The 12,500-nt window shown below is 41.0% G+C and overlaps 1 protein-coding gene across 5 annotated transcripts in view; it reads left to right on the top strand.

Annotated features, from left to right (window-relative positions):
- ZEB2 (zinc finger E-box binding homeobox 2) overlaps window positions 1-12,500 on the top strand; it is a 115,705-nt gene that overhangs the window by 68,739 nt on the left and 34,466 nt on the right. For 2 of the 5 annotated variants that reach the window (XM_052792294.1, XM_052792295.1), the window contains exon 3: window positions 3,901-3,997. The exons of the other annotated variants lie outside the window; for them this stretch is intronic. In XM_052792294.1, the coding sequence (XP_052648254.1) occupies window positions 3,901-3,997 (97 nt within the window). The remainder of the gene's footprint in view (window positions 1-3,900; window positions 3,998-12,500) is intronic. 5 annotated transcript variants of the gene reach the window in all.

Raw genomic sequence — 12,500 nt, 5'->3', positions numbered from 1 at the left:
TAGGTTAAAAAAAAAAAAAAAAAAAAAGGTGATTTGTTTCCTCAATTTTTAAGGCAAGCGCTTGCCTTTAACCGTCTGCAGGGAAAACTGTCCCTTAGAATCAGCTGCTCAGATGTAAAATTGCTGTTGACTTGATACTGAGCTAAACCAGAAGTGGTATTATCTCTACCAAAAAGGGGGAGAAAGTCTACGCTGATTGGGAACAGAGAAAGTTCCCAGTGGTTTAGGTCAGAACATGAGGTGTTATAGCAAAAAAAGTAAATAATCTCCATGCATCGGCCATTTGTCACATGGGCTCTGCCTGAAGCTTTCTCACCTCCACCTAAAGTGCTTGTAAATTTGAAGATGACCGCATCCTACCTTGGCCCTATATTCTGGATGATTTTGAGGAATTATTCTATAACTAACAGCAAAATGACCTAAACAGCAAAATACTTTGGGGAAGCCTGATCCTGATAAAACTGTATTGCCAGTAGGAAGCATTCAGACTTGTACTGAAAACTCAACTCATGAGGTCAAGCTATCATCCAGGATGAATTTGAATTTTTTTTTTTTTTTTTTTTTTCCCAAGAGTGACCTTATCTCCTCTGAACCTTTTGCATTCCACTATATCTTAATTGAAACGTAGGTTCTGTACTTTCTGCTCAGGGATTTTGATAAGTGTTTGCAGACTATGTAAACTTCTGAATAATAACTTTCATGGAGCCAGAAGGTTCCTTAAACATCTTTAGTATCATTTTGTGCAGTATTATTCTGCTCTCTAAGATAATGCGTTATCAATACTTCATAAGATAGTTTCAACCCAAGAAGGGATAAAATTCAAACTATTTTTTTTTTTTTAGGGTGTAGGCCATAGATCATGCAGCTGTCAGCAAGCAGATAATCTTGATGACTAAAATGAAACCAATGCAAGGAAAAAGGTGCCCAGCTTCTGTCTTGAGGGAGGGAGACCTTGGTTAGTAAGTTACAACTAACAGGAGCAGGGAGCAAAAGTTGTGGGTTGTTTTTTTTCTTAAAATAAAAGTTTTTCTGTTCAGTTTGGGTGTCAGCTTGGGGAAAAAAAAAATAGGAATAAAAATTCTGATGGTCTAGGCTGAAGAAAATCTTCCTTTTCCCTATTTATTTTCCACCTCTTGGCAAGGGTGTGCCAGTGCAATGGGCTGGGGTTATTGCCATGCCGGTGGGGTGGCAAAAAGGGAAAGTTTGTGAGAGAGCTCTTGGAAGGGGTGGAGGCCTTTTGTTTCCTGATTTGTAGAAAAAAATGATCATTTTTCAGCTATCTCCCAAGGCAGAAGTTATTTAAAGCGTTCTTAGAAAACAGATGACCCTCCCCCCCAACAATTAAAAAAAAAAAAAAAAAGGAGCAGGAAAGGTTTGCTTAAATTTCTGAACTGTCTTTCCAATCGTGACAATCAGGGCAAGGAAATTTATAGATGGAATTGGAGAATCCAGGAACAAAAATGAGACACCTCAAATAAATTAAAAAAAAATCAGTGTTGTAAAAAAAATTAAAAATAATTGAAGTTTTAAGGCAAGTTGCACCAAGAAAAGATGTCTCTGTGATGGAAAGCAGCACCATAAGTAATGCTCAGGAGTTCCATTTTTGGCTGTTTTCTGTTAACAGAGCTCACCTCTCATCTGAAAGCTTTACTCGGGCGAGTAATCCTGAGTTACCTGGGTCCCACTGAGGCCAGAGCACTCCTGACCATGTCGTCTTCCATCTTAATGCTCCTCAAATGGAGCAACAGATATTATTTACCTGATGACATGCAAAAGCGCTAAGTACTTTGATATATGGGAAACACCATATCTCATCAGGAGAGGATAAAGGACGGTTTGGATCATGGGACGCGTGGATGTGTTTTGCAGACATGTGGACTGCACAGCAAAACCCGCTCGTTATTCGTTCAAAGTTGCAAACTCTTCACTGCAATTATTTTCCTTTCCTCCCCCCCGCCAAAAAAAAAAAAGGTCAAGCACAGCACTGGTCTACCTTTCAAAGCATGACTTGTTTTATCGGTCCTAAATGCTTCGGTGCCTTTGAAGAAAATGTCGCTGTTGTGCTTTTAAAAAATAATAAAAGTTATGGGATCCCTTTGAATTCGGCAAATGTTGGCAAGATTGGCAGGAAAGACACGGAGCGTTTCAAAGTTCTGGTATGAAGAAAAAGATTCTGAATAAAACAATTTTATGTGATTTTGCAGGTGGTTTGAGCTATCATTTTATATGTACGTTTGTACCACTGCTCATTGGAATGTTCATATAATACTGACCTAATTATGCATAGAAAAAAGATAAGCCATTTACTTGATTCATTTCTTCTTTTTAAATCAAGAAAGGAACAAAAAGGCTCCTATTTTCTGAAAGAAATTGTTCGCTTTTATTGCAGAAAAGTAGCAGCTTGTGCAGAACTAGAACTGTAACAATTTTATATTCCAAAGGTTTTGTGTGTATTCGGTTAGTTACAGTAATTATACCCAATAACTGACAGCCAAAATCACGTAGGAGAAAGCAAAGGCTGTTTTCTCACACAGGCCCTGCTGCAGAACATCTGCTGAGAGATTTGCATATTAATTAACCCATATTAACTCTAATTATTCTGGGAAATTATCAAATAAATTGAATTTTCTAATTTTAACCTTTCTTTTACTTGACGCGTGTCGAGGCTGAGAGGACGCACCAGGCTATCTCACCTGGGCAATGAGCAAAGGATCTTTTCTTCCCCCCTTTTTTTTTTTTTGCTCCCTTAGACCTGGGGCAGCCTGGGGAGCTTTTGTGTGCCTGGTGCTTTTTTGGCTCCCGCGCTCGGTCGGGTCTCGGCGCATTTGCTGCGCGACGGCACATGTGTGCGTGTGAGCACAGATGGTGGATTTATACAGGGGTGAGGAAAGGTGGTACCTCCGAACAGTTGAGCAAACCTTAAGTTTTTTTTTTTTTTTCTTTTTTTTTTTTTCCCTCCCCAGCCTGTTGTTTAGGCCTGAGCAAATAAATGGGAGTTTAATTCAATTAGAGCCTGGCTTTAGTCAGTTGCCTCATGACAGAAATTATTCAATATTTTTTCCCCTCACATTGTTTGGTTTACACATCGCTGACTCCCTCGCTTTTGTGCTCTGTTTAGAGTGGCCGTAATGCGGTGAGCTTTTGTGTCTGCCATGTCGCCGTCCCTTTCACCGCTGTCTGGTTTTGTCAGTCCTGAGGTGCAACGATGCTATTTTGAAAACAGAAAGGTTTTAATGTATTAGGAACGGGGCCCGCGCTTGCACAGCAGCAAAACGTTGGAAACAAAGCTCGCGAGCCAGGACCGGTGACCGAATTACAGCCGGGCTGGGGGATGCTCTGGGGTGGGATGGAGAAATCCCTGGGGTCCCAGCCCACCGCGCGGGGAAGCCCGTAGCCTCGCCGCACGCCTGGCCCAGCTCTGCCAAAGTTGGCGGCCTCGGCATCCTAGACGTGTCCGAACCCACCCCGCTCCCAAAACGCCCTGGGAAAGCTTTCCCTGGGAGCTCGAGCGGCGAGCAACACCTCTGGAGGGAGGGTGGCAAGCCCTCGTTTCCACCTTAATGGTCGCAACCTCCTCCCCTGCCATCTCCTCTCTTGGAGCTGGGCAGGTGATGCTGGGTGGTGGGGGGGGGTTACCCTCTGAGCGGAGCTGATCTCCCCCATTATTCCTCCTGATGGGCTCGGCGCGTTACGTGTTACCTTCTAGACACAAGATGTTCCTGTTGACACCGGGAAACTAGAAAACAAGGCAAAAAAAAAAAAAAAAAAAAAAAAAGAAACCAACCCAACTCAAACCAACCCAGCTTGGGCTGCCAAAGAAGCAGGCAGGGATTTTCGAGGCAATTGTGGTTTTATATTTTTAGTTTGTTGTGCTTTTTTTTTTTTTTTTTTTTAATGGAGAGGCTAGAGCTGCACAATGCTTTTGCGTGGAAGTTTGGAGGTTTCTTTCCAGAGAAGTATGTCTTTGGGAGGCGAGATGTGGCTACGTCAGAAGAAGGTAGGGTTAACATCTAAGAGTTTTCTCTCTAAACTTTTCACGAGGAAACGATCGCCCCTCCTGAGCTGAAATACCGGGTTGTTTAGGCTCTAAATTGTGGGTTAAATGCAATATGAAATATGAGTCAGATGTGTAGCTATTAATCTTTGGGGCGGAGGAGGATAAAATGCCAGCAGATACAGAACTTCTTAATAGAAATAGAGAGTCATTATAAGGTTGCCTCTTTTACATGATGGTATTACTCATTTTAAGTTACAAAATGACCAGTCTGTGATTTCTGAACGTTTGAATGCAGTCCAGCTTTTATTGACTTTCTACCTACTATGTGGTTATAAAGTTGAGCAACCTTTTTGGAAGAAGGTGATAGACACAATATCTATTTATGCAAGGACACATTTCCCTTTTCTTTATGTTCTGTTTATTCAAGGTTTTGTTTCCAAGGTCTTATTACTATAAAACTTAAAGCGAGACAAGGTCTGCCCTCGTGTCAGATAACAACACCAAAACAATTCTGATGGTTCAGTAGCTTATTATTTCATACTTCCAGGTCTTAAATAAATTACAGTTATTTTCACATTCCTCCTGAATACCCTTCAGGCATGATAATAAGTGCATTTTTCTGAAAAGACTGTTAATATTTCTTTTATTCTCGTTGATTTTAAATATTTTGTTGAATTGTCATGTACAATAATAATGCGATGGGGTCTTGCTAAATTTCTTTCAGTGTGATGCTTATATTGTTTAGCTTCTTGACATATTTTACTAATCATTGCAGAACTGTTGGCAAATAGATTGTAAATTACATCGAAACACAGAAGTGCAGCAATAGTTTTAGCATCTTTTCTCCAGCATTCCTTTGCTGCAGTCTTGCAGATTCCTTTTTTTCCTTTCTTTTTCTTTTTTTTTTTCATTCAGTAATCAAAGGCAATTATTGACTAGGGTTTTGAAGTGCAGATTATCAAGGTATTATTTCCTTAGAAGTGCAATACTGTAGGCTGTAGAAAGCAAGAGGACCTGAGTAATTTTCTAAAGAAGAGAGGGCACTAGTCTAAATGACTCAATGAATGACACATGTTTAGGGTTGGTTTTTTTCTTCCTGAAGCATCAGTATAATGCTTCTCTCCTTTTTTTTTTTTCTTTTTTTTTTCCTGCATGGGTTAAATAGGGTAATCAACACTGTTATAATTTTGCTAGAGGGAAAGAAATCTGTGGTTTTCCTTTTTGTTTTTTTAATATGTAGTTGCAGGGTGGGTATAAAGTTACTGTATTATAGTCTGGGAATAAATGAATCTGGGCAATTTAAGGTCTGGCTGAGTGATGTGCAGGACCAGATCCTGGTGCCACTGAAATGAAGGAGATTGTATCAAAGTGCCACGGAAGAAGCAATCGGTAGTGAAAAAGAGAAGTTGTCCCAGAACGATTTCATTCTTCTCTCCTCCCATGATTACAGTGGTGTTTCCAGTAAAATACAGAACTCATTACAATTAATTTTTCCTGTGTTTACTCCATCCTAACCTTAAGTATTAGAGCCAGGACAATCAGTAGCATGCCACAGGTACAACATCTCCAAGCCCTCCTGGCTGGTAGGACGTGCAGTGCACAGCCAGTTCCCAGGTCCTGGTTGAGGTCCCGAGGGCTTTCCTCTGAAACCTGAGGTGAGAGGAATTGGGAGCACGCTAGTCATTTGTTTTGTCAGGAATAGATCAGATACTGTGGCACTTGTTTCTAGTACGTACTTCCCACTTGGAGAAATTACTGCTGCGGCTGAAGTTTTGCGGTAATAGGGATTTATCCTGTACATTGAATGACGCTTGTGTCTGGTGCCGTTTGCGTTCATTTACAAAGGATCTTTCCATTCCCTTTAGGTAACCAAGGTGCTACTTTTGTATAAAAAGTGTGTTTTGTGACATTTTGTAACTCCTCCTGGCAGTTGTGTGGATGTTAAGACCTGGGTGCTCAATGGTGCACCGTTTGAATGACGTCTGTAAATACAGATTTACATAGCACATAATGACAGCTTTGAAGAATAAGTCTCATTTGACAGTCTTAGGGGATTTCAGGAAACATTTCCTTGGATTTTTTTTAAAGAATAAAATCTTCAACCTACGATATTTGGGTAGTTCTACCTTTCCTCCCACCTGCCTATCTAATAGACGTTAGATATGCAGAAACTCTTTCTGCCATTGTGTTAACGGTGGATTTGACTTCCTCTTGTTTGAGAACGAAGGACGAATTGACTCATTTGACGAGAACATACAGACCGCTCATCCACAACCACTCAGCCACCATCCCAGTCATTCTTGACCAGAAGAAAACTCCAACAAACTGCTTTCTTGATCTAGATTTACTTGGCGGGAGTAAGAGTTGATTTTTTTCTTTACTTCTATTTTTTCTACAAAACACATCCTAGGCAAATAACCTTAGGAAAATTTTATTTTTACCTCTGAAGTCCGCTAGCTGGGGGCTCTCCTCCCAGGTACTGCTGCCTCCCTCATAACAGTGGGAACCTGACAAATTCTTCTACCCAACACAGCCCACAGCTGGAGGAGAATTATTCTGCTGGCAATTATAAACTTAAACTCTTCCAAGGAGACAGTGGGAGAGCTGGGTTCCTAAGAAATAATCATGTTCAGCTGTTGTAGCTCTGCCTGGGTGTGACAGCATTGTGCAAACTGTATTTCAGGCCCTCCACAGCAAAAGAGCAAGTTCTCAACAGGCTGATAGACACGTAAGGTGGATAAACCACAATTTACTCTCTTCCAGAAACTGCCATGCCCATATATTTCAACCGAAATTGTCCTTTGCTGGACAAGCTATACTATAGCGAGACTACCACTTTTCTCAGGACTCTTCAAGAACGTGAGATTGTATTCCTTAAAAAGTTATATGCAAAAATGCGTAGACCTCAGAAAACATGTTTTTCTTTAGCTAAGAATCTTTTCTTTCTAGATAAAAGCTAAAACCAATAATGAAAATAATAAAAGTATCTTTGGGACAAAAGATAATAGACAACGATATACGGTTCCAGCTCCTCTTTCATCTCCTCTGTCCCTCATCATCAGTCACTGCACTGAGGAAGGAGAACTATCAGACTTAGAACTGTTCTAGTCCAGCAAAAGCTTTGATTTCCCCCCCGCCTCCCCACCGCTACAATTCTTAAGCATACTGCATAGGAGTTATCGCTACTGTTTGCAAACAGCCAGGAAAAGGAAGGGGGATAAAATATTCACCTCCAAAGTCAGCACCGAACGAAGCTACGCATCTATATTTCTCTTTCAAGGACATCATCAAAACTCGTGGAGGCAACGCCATCCACTGCAAACCATGAGGCTGTATAGATTTTAAGGTAATAAAGCTAAAGTAACTGTCAGTCTCCAAACTGAAACGTGGTAGCCTTTTTAACTAAAGAGAAAGTTATTTTTTCTTTTCTGAAGAGGCTGCTTCTTCAAAGACCCTATTGATGGGAAGGTAGAAGGAAACCTGACATCATTTTGGATTCTTCCCAGCCTACCTTCAGGCATCTCTTTCTACTGCTTCTTTCATGGAGGCGCTCAAGTCTTAGTGTGACAATTTAAAAAATATGAAGCCTCTGGGCTATTATGAATTTCTGTCCCCAGAGAGAAACATAGCACAAATCTGACAGGCTAGAAGACTCAGAGGAATGGTCTATTTTCTATTATTTTGAGACCGTCGGTTTGAGACTGAAGGTGATATTGTTGGGGGTGAAACCCACATCAGTTTTTACGAGGGGTAACTCCTAACCGCACTGGAGTACTTGTGGGGATTTCAGAAATACAGGGAAACGCGGAAAGAGGTGTAAGGGCGAGAGTGAGAAATAAGAAAGAGAGAGGTGATGGAGGGTATGTTGGCAGATGTCAATGGACAGCTTGGGTGATTCTGCGGATGACATGTGTTTTCCAGACAGAACAATGGCATCCAAACTGCTAATCAGAACACAGGGTTGGCTTCGTCTCTCCGCTGTAAATCTTGCATTCTTCTGTCTTTTCTGTTGCCAGATTTTTCAGTCGGTCAGTGGAAAAAGTGGACCAAATTCTGTAGTTATCTGGAGCCTTTTTATTGAAGTCAATGAAGTGGTTTAAAATCACTGTGAAAGTAAAAAGAAGGTAATTTAGTCAAAATGCAGATATAAAAATACCGGTGATTTCTCCTATATAAGGCCCAAATGAATGTTGCGAACTAGGGAGTCTGCGGCCAGATCCCTTCTGTTTTCTGGTTGCACAACATCTAGAACATGGGAACAAACACATGGGTTTTGAAAAGTGAAAAAGATTATTTTAGGCCTATTCATCTGGAGCCGGACTCAAATTGAAATAAATGGCCTTAAACATAGGAGAGTCCCTCACTAGACCTCACAACTGTTCTTCATCCGTCTTTTCTTGTTCACTTGTCTCTTCAGTCCTCAAAAAGATTAGACTATTCTTTTATTTTTAAACCGTATCAGTAGGATAACTCCGAGAATAGTCCTGTTCTCTATGTTTAAAGAAAGAGAAAAGCAGATTTTGGGCAGGGAAAGAGAAGTGTGAATGTATTAAGCTGCACTGTTATGGAGAGAATTTTCTTCTGCCGTTTGATTCCTCATAAGATAATGTCATTGTAATTTCTTAAGCCTTACAAGATGTGTCCCTAAATACTTAAAAATCATCAAAATCAGATCAAGGATACAGTTAAGCAACAAAACCATCTTCTTGAACATCATGAACATTGGAGTCATTCCAATTCCATACCCATTTCAAGCAAAAAATTGAAGGTATATTGTCTTCCTCCAGGCTATGCCTTTGTTTCTCCTGTGAACAAGCTCTATAATCTACCAGGAGAAAAGGCTACCTTGAAGGATAAATAAATAATCAATTATTTATATTTCTAAAAGCTTTCAGCTGTGCTCTTAATGCTGTGCAACCATTTAAAAGTACGTATTCAGCAGAGAAATTCCAGTCTGGGAACCTAGTATATGTGATCTAATCAACACCCTCAAGATTCATAGGAAGACAAATCTGCTCCTGGTCATCACTTCAGTACGGAGGCAGCCATAAGCATAGCAGAGATTGGTCGACCACACAATTGCCAAAATTAATGTCTCCCAGGCAACATAGATAAACCTTGATGAATCCCATTGTCGTTAGCAGGAACAAGGAAACGAATCCTTCCTGAAAAGAGAAGCCAAGAGAGAGAGCCAAGAGCCTCACCAATGCGTAGCGTATCTCATGTGACGGCGTGATGTGGGTGATGGCCCCAGGACTCTAGCTAAATACATAAATAGAAAAAAATATGAAGTAACTTGCCTACATGATATAGGAGCGTTCCTTGTTATAGGAGTTCAAAATAGTATTACAGTTTCTTGTTGAAGTCTGTAGTGGGTTTGTTTTGGGGGTTCAAGATAGTATCACAATCTCTTGTTGAAGTCTGTAGTGGGTTTAACTATTTTAACTAAACGCGTATTACAAAGCACTTCTGTGTAAAGGCAACCTGGCAGGGTAAGACATAGGCCTGAGCATCAGCTTTTAGGCTTCAGGACTAAGCAATCCTTGAGGTCTGCGTTTCAGATTTCTCTATTTTGGCTCCCTTCTAATATTGCATCTTAAGGACAGTTGAAGTCCTGTCTGTTGGCAAAATTTTGTCCTTTAAATCCTAAGTCTCCTTATTTGTGGAGTTTACATGTTAATGGTACATCCTATTAGAATCGTCGTTCCCATACCAATTATGGTCGCCTGAGAAATTTCTAAAATTAAATGTATTTTTATTATCAATGTACCTTCCCTGAGAGCAGTGTTTATTCTGGTGGGAAAAGAGTGGGTGTACCCTAAACTTCCTGTCGTATCACTTGTATCGTCCTCTTTTCTCTTAGGATGAGAGACACTCATTAGCAACAGAACAGAGGAGATACCAATCACACACACACAAAAAGCAGGTAGGGCCTTTTCTGTTTAGAGCCTGCAGATGACAAAAGCAAGGAAATGCAAGGGTAATGCTATTACTTCATTCTTAGATCATATCATTTATACTTAATGTGCTGCACAGTGTTGTGAGCATTACAGTATTTTGTTATCTACTGAGTAAGAAAGCACAAAATCCCCAAACCTCTCTTATCTACATGCAGAATTTGCCCACATGTAAGTCTTTTTGCCCTAAATCCTTTGCACGCACCAAGCCGGAATACGTGGTCATGGCTTGGGAATGTCCAAGAACCAGTTGGAAGAAACCGGTTTCTTCTCTCCTGTTTCCAGGCTTGGCCAGGCTGCTCCTAAGGCTTCTCCCGTGGTTTCTCCTCCAGTCATCCCACTGGCCGCTCCTGACCGGGGCTGTCTGCACATGGATAGGTCATAACGAGCGTGCCACTCTTCACGTGGAGATGAAGCAGAGTTTTCATCATCCATCGAGAAGAAGGGCATATTTTTGTACTTAAGTGAACACTTTCATTTTCAGCTCCCTTGGCGAGTTAATTGCCACCTTTGAGCAACCACTTACTCTTAAGTTACAGAAAAACCAGGGAGCGATATGTCCAGTGACCTGACCGTCTAGCACACCTGAAAAGGCTGGGCATTTCTCAAAAGGTTAGCTCCAATGCCTTGGTCAAGGCTGTGCAGAATGGGCCGGAGCAGGAGGAAACCAGCCATCCCCATCCCGTGGCACGACACACGCTGCCTTTCCCATCCTTCATCCTGCAGGGAGCCGTTTGCATAAATTCTTTGCAGATCAGGGAGAAAATTGATCCCCTACTTTTCAGTTCCCTTCTTTTACTGGTTGTCACAATCTTAACAGTACTTGACATCAATGGGAGTTACATTGTGGATTGGGGCAGTGTTTGGCCCTTAAGCGTAGTTTTTGCATGTTAATACATTAGCAACTGATGTCTTATTTGTTCAGTAACTGACAGAATAATGTACAGAAGGCACGTAAGTATGAAAAGGGGCTAGTTAGGTAATGTTGAGCAGAACATCTTCAAGACAACACTGCAACCACTGTATTTCAAATGTCAGGCTAATTATTATCAACATTTAAATGTTAGCGTGGGCCATTTTTAATAGTGGAATTTTTTTCAGCAGGTACCATTATGGGAAGAAAATGTCACATGTAGTTCTGCCATCACATTGTCCAAAAAAGTACACAAACCAAGGAAATTCTTCCTAGAGACAGCAAAAAGAACATCTTATTTCCTTCAATCTGACCGTAAAATTAATCTGCCTGATGATACTCTTTGGGGTATCATTTATTTCAAGGAGGCATGGAGAAGGTTTGCTAGAATATAACAACTTCAACTGAAAATAACGTTTGTCAGAGCTAAAGCCAGAGCCTTTTACACGTAGTTTTTTGGAGATTCATACTCGTGCAGGTCCCAGTTGTCCTGGAGGCAGTTGAAGTCTGAGCTGTGTACTCTCTGGTAGCTCCTTTGCAGAAAACAAAACTTGAATATGATTCAGCACAAAATGGAATGCAATGTCAGTAATTCAGATACTCTTCCTCTGGTCTGATCCATCCACTACCATGTAAACACAGCACTAAATGGTAAATACCGCTTCAATCTGGGACGGTACCTGTGTATACTTATGGGCGTGTTTCACTAGTGCAACTGTTACACAGAATTGTCATTAATTGTTGTGAAGTTTTGGATACCGGTGCTGGTCTCAATATTTATTACTGCTCTTTAGTTGGCTTTTGGCTACGCCTTAGAGTCAGATGTAAAATGAGTGTCTGCTCTGAGCCAGCCACCAGCGTGTTTTCCCTCGTGTTCGTTGAGTTGCAGCGAGGACTTCTTTGAGTTCTTCTCTGTGGACTTGAAGAAACTTGTTTTTGTGCCATCTCTATAGCTCCATTGCACGCGTAAAGTTTGGGTGAAGCTTGAAGTTGCTTGCTTGACCTAGTGGAAAGAACAGAGTCTGAAGTTAGGATGCGTTGTGTAGGAGGGCTTTCATTTCTCGACACTGAGCACAACTTTATGCATCATAAGTGCGAAAATAGTAATCAGCTTGAAATGCATTAAGTGTGCTTTGCCCTGTGACCCACATTTAAAGAAACTATTGTCAATTATTATAAAAAAAACAAAAAAAAAATCCTTTTTGTTTTCCTGTAAAGGCAGAGCTAGGCTGCTGAGGTATGTTTGTGCTGACAGTGGTGACAACAGTTAACTTCTGAAAGCGGGAAAGCAAAGGCTGTCATGATATTATATTGAATTTCACATCATGAGGCTGGTTTTTTTTGATATTTCTGTGTCTGATTTGACACACAAACAACAAACGCACACGGTTAGTCACCGAACTTCACAAAAGTCTGAAAAAGAAAAGAAAAATCCCCTGGCATGAGCATTGGTGAAATAGATGTAATTAGTGTGCAGAAAGATCCTCGCAGCCTTGTCTTTACCCACGTGAATAATTACCGAGGCCGTTTAAAATTGTTTTACCTGAATGACGAATTACGTCAAGGGGCTGCGTTGTGGACACGGGCATCCTTGGCTAATGCAGCTCTGCAAAAGATGGCAGAGGGCTTCTGT

The sequence above is a fragment of the Harpia harpyja genome, chromosome 7 (genome assembly GCF_026419915.1).
Source record: "Harpia harpyja isolate bHarHar1 chromosome 7, bHarHar1 primary haplotype, whole genome shotgun sequence".
Taxonomy (NCBI): Eukaryota; Metazoa; Chordata; class Aves; order Accipitriformes; family Accipitridae; genus Harpia; species Harpia harpyja.
The sequence above is the reverse complement of the archived record's forward strand: the minus strand, read 5'-3'. Positions and strand labels throughout refer to the sequence as shown.